This window comes from Protomyctophum bolini (assembly GCF_963924005.1).
Source record: "Protomyctophum bolini genome assembly, chromosome: 9".
In the NCBI taxonomy this organism is placed as follows: domain Eukaryota; kingdom Metazoa; phylum Chordata; class Actinopteri; order Myctophiformes; family Myctophidae; genus Protomyctophum; species Protomyctophum bolini.
The window spans coordinates 22,495,854-22,502,859 of NC_137870.1; the positions used below are offsets into that span (position 1 = coordinate 22,495,854).

The 7,006-nt window shown below is 41.5% G+C and overlaps 1 protein-coding gene across 1 annotated transcript; it reads left to right on the forward strand.

The window, feature by feature from the left end:
* Positions 1-408: 408 nt before the first annotated feature.
* On the forward strand, positions 409-6,743 carry LOC308321513 (ATP-dependent DNA/RNA helicase DHX36-like). The gene is made up of 7 exons (XM_080772444.1): positions 409-494; positions 595-678; positions 1,494-1,593; positions 2,106-2,196; positions 2,726-2,846; positions 5,390-5,542; positions 5,875-6,743. The coding sequence occupies exons 1-7, from the start codon at positions 429-431 to the stop codon at positions 6,112-6,114; spliced, it is 855 nt and encodes a 284-aa protein (XP_080628570.1). The 5' UTR covers positions 409-428; the 3' UTR covers positions 6,115-6,743.
* The last annotated feature ends 263 nt before the right edge of the window (positions 6,744-7,006 follow it).

Sequence of the window (7,006 nt, forward strand, 5' to 3'; positions counted from 1 at the left end):
TCATTGTCTTCGTGTAAGTACTCAATTTGGGAAGTTTCATGGGCATAACAATTTAATATAGGTATGGTTTTACCCACTCAATTCATAATTAACGTTCCAATTTTGGAGCTCTGGACAGGGGGGGGCAGTATATTACAGTGTATATGTGTGTGTGTGTATATATATATATATATATATATATATATAAAATCTCCTCCATCCGTTCTCTAGATTATATTATAGCTACCGGCAGACACACAACCCAGGGTATGTGATATTAGGCCCTGCAAGGTTATTACGTGCTATACTAACAGGTAGAATAGTCAACCCTCACAGTAATCGTGTCCATGTGAATCAGATTGTTATCTTAAATGCAGCTGTATTGCAGACTTATACTCGTAATAATGACTATTTGCCTTTCTTCTCAGGGCAAGGAGAAGGTGGCAGACATGAAGAGGAAAATCCTGTCCAGAAATTCTAAGAGTGACCATCTAACAATTGTCAATGCCTTAAACGTAAAGCAGATTCCACATTTCTTAAAATGAATACATTTAATATGCTATGATATGAGCCAGCAAGTGATTCTATGTGAACTGATCATACATTATTGCTCAGGGCTGGGAGGAGGCTAAGCAGCGTGGAGGCAGGTATGAGAGGGACTTCTGCTGGGAAAACTTCCTGTCAGCCAATACACTCCAGGTGACACCATGAGTCCTGCTGTAGCATACTCCAACTGAACAAGACATATTTTCAGCTTCGGCAGGTCAATAAGAACAAAATGTCACAGGAACTTCGGCAGTGATTTGGCGTTTGTTTTGGTAGCCAAACATTGTGTGTGATTGGTCAGACACTCAATGCGCGGCTCGTGATTTATATTGTTTTATTTCCGCAATCTGTCAGGAACACAACATGGACAGTTTCGATCAGTGGTTCTCAAACTCTCCTCAAATTGATATCTATTTGGCGGCAGACCCCCATCTGAAAAGGTTTTGTGCCAGGGACCCCCAGAAGAGAAGATCCTTGGGTTAGGAGATAATTTTTTCGGAACGACTCCAAACCTAATTTATGGAGAGAGAGGTATCAAATACTTTGTCCACTGTGTCACCATAAACCACAGAAACACAGAGATAGATTATGTCAAAGCACGTCTGAGGTTGTTGTAAACAAACTGCATGGTGTGCATGGTAAGATCACCATCCAGCAGTGTATATACAGTAGATCAGTATAATAACATTCAGAAGCCAGAGCAGAGCCACACCAAGTATATATCCACACCGATGTTTATTTTGTTTGCGATGCACTGCCCTAGCTGAAAAAAACCTAACTAAAACATTACCATAAGGCTGATGATTGCCGTGCTCTACTTTGTAAAACTATGGATATATAACCACATAACTTACTGTATGAATGAATAGTGTGATATATTACGGACCCAAAAGTCTCAAGTGTAGAGGAGATGCATACTGTGCATTGAGCCTCAGGCATTGATGGTTTTGACTTTGTTTCCCCTCTAGATGCTACACAATATGAAGGGTCAGTTTGCAGAACACCTCATGTCGGTGGGCTTCATCAGCAGCAGAGACCCTAAAGACCCCAAGTCCAACGTCAACTCAGGTAGACAAGGAAAAGAGGAGCTTTCTGGGTGCAGCCTCATGTTCTTTGATATAGCCGGTGTAAACAAAGGCCCTTACATTTTGAACAGATTCCTATGGGCTCTATTCTAGGCCCCCCTCCTGTTTTCGCTCTACATCAAATTTATTTACAGAAAATAGCCGAGCTACAAGCTCACGTTGCGACACATTGTGAGATGGCAGATCAGGTGTCTCGCCAAATGTCGGCCCCAGAATAGGCATCATAAGGTTGAAGTGGCTAATTAAGACTATATGACCATCTCCGGTGGCAGGGTGGCGCAGTCTGTAGTGCTGTCTCCTCACTGCTAGATTCCTCTATGTGGGGTTGGCGAAATGGCCTTTCTGTGTGGAGTTTGCATGTTCTCCCCGTGAAATCTGAATAATGCCTTGAATGATTGACCAATCGGAGCACTCATGCTCTGATTCATATGTGCACATGTTTTACCTGTGCACGTATCAATAAAATCATCTTCCCTGCGTTCTCTCCTTTTTCAGAAAATGAGAAGTTGATCAAGGCAGTGATTGTGGCTGGTCTGTACCCTAAGGTGGCTATGATAAGACCAAGGTACAGCAAGACAAGGCCAGGGTGAGTATGATGACAGACAGACAGGATATGAGAAGATGAAGTATTGATCTCTTGAAGGGGGAGAGGGCTCATCAAATGTGTCCAGGTAGTGGTGTGCGAAAGCCCTGAGGACCGTTAGAAATTATGCGTAAGAAAAGGGACCCTTTTGCACCCACAGATCAATGCAATCGTCACAGAACTCTCCCACAGGCAGTTGTCATCAGCACAGTTGAATCTCTGCCTACAACTCGCACAGCAGGGCTGTCATGTTATTTTCAACTGAAAAACTTGACGCAGTGATCAAATATAAATTAGACCTTAAATGAATCTGCATTGCAGATGCCTTGTGTGGAATCCTCATTTAATTATCAACCATAGCACAGCAGCACTTTGATGAAACGGGTCATTACAATTCGATGTGCGTTAGTCCTTGCAACACAGACGGATTTTATCAGCAATCGCAATTCTGGCCAAAGGAAATGTCGACATTACATAATCTGTACAGTGTACACAACCGCAAGAAGCATAACATCTTAATTTCTTCCTTAAGGGTTAAGGTGTACACTCAGTCCGATGGGAAGGTGTGTATCCACCCCAAGTCTGTCAACGTGGAGGAGACTCAGTTTAACCATTCCTGGCTCGTCTACCACCTCAAGATGAGGACCAGCAGTGTAAGTGGAACACAGGAGGCACATTAATGGGATTACATGTGGGACTACATGCCCAAAGTGTGTGTGTGTGTGTGTGTGTGTGTGTGTGTGTGTGTGTGTGTGTGTGTGTGTGTGTGTGTGTGTGTGTGTGTGTGTGTGTGTGTGTGTGTGTGTGTGTGTGTGTGTGTGTGTGTGTGTGTGTGTGTGTGTGTGTGTGTGGTAGTAGAAAGTGCTTTGGACAAAACCTCTTAACTTCATTGGACCCTCAAAATGTCTGCTAAGGCAACTAACTCCACCACCTCTCCCCCTCTCATCATACTATAATTCAGCCAATGTCTGTCTGTGTGTCAGAAACAGCGCGTTATCTCATCATTGCCTGCACCAATCACTCCCACTTTTCACACAGGCATTGACCATATGAATATGGAGGTCTTAATTTTTTTCGATTTGACACATTAATGATTAATAATGAATTTATTAGTGAATTAAAACGCACACGGGCGCAGTACCCCCCGTGGCCACAAGGGGGGGGGGGCAAATATCTCACAACGGGTAAGGGCTAGTGGAAGTAATTGACAAAAAGTCACAACACCAACTTTGATGAGGCTGTATTGCTTTGTTTTTTTAAATATAACGTTTTCTTTATTTCTTGAAAATTTTATATTTTTCATTTCCTGAAAAATGAATATTTTGGAGGTTTCCTCCCGACAGCAGTCAAGTGTGTGTGTGTGTGTGTGTGTGTGTGTGTCACTGTGAGTGGAAGCAAGCAATCGGTGAGTAAAGGTTGGCGATGATTCTGCACCAGCCTTAGACTGGATGAATATTTGATTAAAATGCTGCCTTTCAACTGCCTGCCTCTCAAAGGCTTTTGTACTTCAAAGCTCCCAGACACAAAACACATACTGTAATCACTCTTCTGAAGTTCAATTCATATTTCATTGCATTTCGGAGTTGCCTGCCGAAAATAGCAGACCTACGTACAAGCTCACTATGTGCCACATACTGTAGTCTGTAGATCTGCTGTTTTTGGCATGTGACGCCATCATGCGCTGGAGCTTTATTTATTTTTCTTTTGACTTTTTTTCGACATCCCCCTTTTATCCTTTCTCTCTGTCTCCCTACATTCCATGTGTCTTTGTTCTCTCCTTTGTCGTCTTGATGAAGGTTACCTTTCATGTCCTCTCAGAACATTTAATTGCCACTTAATGTGTTTGTCTTTCGAATTACTGCCTATACCTATATGAAGAAAGCTTTAATCTTCAGTTGTAGCGCCGTTAAAGTTTATTCCTCACAGTATTCATGACCGTGTGTGCATTGGCATGCGCGTGTGCTTGTGTGAGAGATATGTCAAAAGAAAGAGCTTCAGAGATTCAATGCCAGTGGTATTTCAGGGAGAATGGGGAAAGAAAGTGAAGGATGATGCTGAAGCTGATCTCACATGACACATTAGCCACAAGGTGCCTCACACACTCACTGACAGAACAGATGCTCTCTCCTTGCCTTTGTTTTCTTCGTCTCCTGCCTACTCGTTCTGTGGCTGGTTATTGTCCGTTCTTACTTTCTTTTCCCTCTCATCTCGCTCTCCCCGATTCTCAAATAGTAGTTACCTCACGATTTTCAAAAGATTTTCTAATTTGTTTATTTTTCGTTCTTGAGATAAAAAATAAAAAAAGATAATACAGTAAGATTGGTCAGTGCAGCAACGCTACAAAGTGTTCATAATGTGTTTTTGTAAGCTTGGGTGGGAACACATTTCTCTTTTGGATCTCAAGCTGAAAAGGTTTGGAAACCACTGTTTCAGTGCCTCTGGTGGGCATGTGAGAGAGATGGAGAGAGCATAAATGATACATCTCTCATATACGTAGACACCTGCCTATTTTATATTCATTTATTTGTGAAGAGCTTTTTTATTTTAGGCGATTTCTCTGTTTTATATGAAATTAAAATGTATTGATTGTTTTTGACTGAAAAGTGAAAACACATTTTAGTGACTTTAGTTGGCACAATGGCAGAAAACGAACACGCCACTCTGCAAATGTCTATAATCACAGACATGGCAGACATTTTGTGAGTTATTGCAACACATTTCGCACAGCAATATCTCTATCACTTTTCATTCTGTACTTGACAATTACTGTCAGTTACAGGTGTTGTGTTTATAATTCTCCCTGGGTTTCTGCTGTATTACTTGTATTACTATAATTGTGAGGACCGCATGTCCCCTCAAGTACAGCCAGTAGAATTTGAGAAATGGACATTGAGGACTGTTCCTGGTGCTCACAAGACAAAATGATCTTTAGAGTTTGGCTTACAATTTGGTAAAGAGGTTTGGTTCAGGGGTTGGGGTTAGAGATATGCCTGATTTGATTGATTTATACTTAGCTTTGCGCCAATGTGATATTTCAGCTATTTTCAATGTCGTCCTAAAATGTTGAGGTTCTCACAAGTATAGTAATGCTCTATACTTACTATATACTACTGTGTGTGCTGCTTGCGTGCCTGAATCCGGATATGAATGCCTGTGTTTGTATGAGTGTTATTAACATCCGTCTTCGCATGCTCAGATCTTCCTGTATGACTGCACGGAGGTGTCCCCGTTTTCACTGCTATTCTTCGGAGGAGACATCACCATCCAGAAAGATGGAGACGACGAGACCATCGCCGTTGACAAGTGGATCGTCTTCAGGTCCCCTGAGCGTATCGCTCACCTCGTCAAGGCAGGTCCTCTCTACGGCGTCCACGCCCATGTACAAATGATTGTTGTCGGGAAGAAACCTCTTATCTCCATATTTTAACTTCTTGTGTTTTTTTGCAAATGAATACCCTACTTCCTACAGCGTCACACAAAAGCATCAATAGTAGCTGATCTGCAAGCTCGAAAGAAATTGCGAAGCGACACATTTTGATCTGCTACTTTTTCTTTTGTCTTTTACAGTTTTGCACATATGAGGTTTCCTCAGAACAGTGTCAGGAGGACTCCTGATAATGTTCTTTCCGCTGAAAATGCTATGGTCAATTTTCTCTACATATCTTCTATTCCTTTCTACAGAGTCTGCGACGAGAGCTGGATTCCCTGCTTGAAAACAAGATCCGCAACCCTGCTCCTGTGGACTGGAACAACCGTCATTCCAAGGACACTGCCGTCATTACAGCAATCCTTGACCTCATCACCACCCAGGACAAGTCTACAGGCGCCAACCCCTCGGGGTACAGCAGGAAAGGCAAAAGTGGCCCTAGAGGACATCATTCGTACTTTGACGATGATAATGATGACGACGATGATAATTAGAAGGTTGTCTTCTCCTTTAGAAACATGTAGAAATGTATCATCAGTCAGTTATGATTGATGTTTTTTTTTATAGCCAGTTTGGCATTGTTATTGCGGCTGAGTTGCTTAAAGGTGAAATAGACGACATATGCTACAACACATCTATAAGGTAGCAATCATGTTGTTGGCAACCTTCTAGTGCAGTGGCTGCCTAAAAGCATATTTTTAGAGAGGACATTTACCATACCAACAGAAACAGAAGCACGCCATGGATAAGGACACCTGTCAGCTTGCACAGGTAAACAAAACGATTCTGGAAATGAGAGAATTTAACAAGGGAAGCGAGAGTTTTGTTCCACTGCTTTTTAAAAGCTCTACAGATGTTTTCTTTTTGTATTAATTAAATATAAAAAAAATGATCTACCGGTACATAACCTTTAAGTTTAACCTGCTCCTCAATTTCCACCACACGGTCTGTTGAATGCCAGATGTCTTTACCTTTATTGTTGTTCGGAAACCCAGTGGTACAATAGATGTGGTCCCATCAACATATTTGTAAAAAGAATATATACTGTATGTGCTTTTGTTTGCTTTTGTTCCCAGCAATGTATACGGGATGGTCTGAGCAATAAAGAACACAATGGCTTGCCTACAGCTACAATTTATTCCCTGGTGCAACCTATACGTCGTTATACCTTTCAATCTCATTAGTTATCTTAATCTCAATCTTATACATGTAGCAATATTATTTAAAAAAAAAGATTTGAATAAGAATTTTAAGATTTTCAGAAAAAAAAAAAGTTAGCCTCGTTTCTCATCATTTTGGACCGTGGGCTATAGCCCATATCGTACGGCATACTATGGCACGCCGTTTTTCATCATTTTTGAGGATTTGAAAAAAATGAAAAATGAA

Excerpts from the sequence above, each read along its gene's own strand:
- LOC308321513 (XM_080772444.1), top strand. The coding sequence starts at position 429 with ATGAAGAGGAAAATCCTGTCCAGAAATTCTAAGAGTGACCATCTAACA. Across the intron at positions 679-1,493 it reads TGTCAGCCAATACACTCCAG|ATGCTACACAATATGAAGGG; the intron begins GTGACACCATGA and ends TTTCCCCTCTAG. Across the intron at positions 5,543-5,874 it reads GTATCGCTCACCTCGTCAAG|AGTCTGCGACGAGAGCTGGA; the intron begins GCAGGTCCTCTC and ends TCCTTTCTACAG.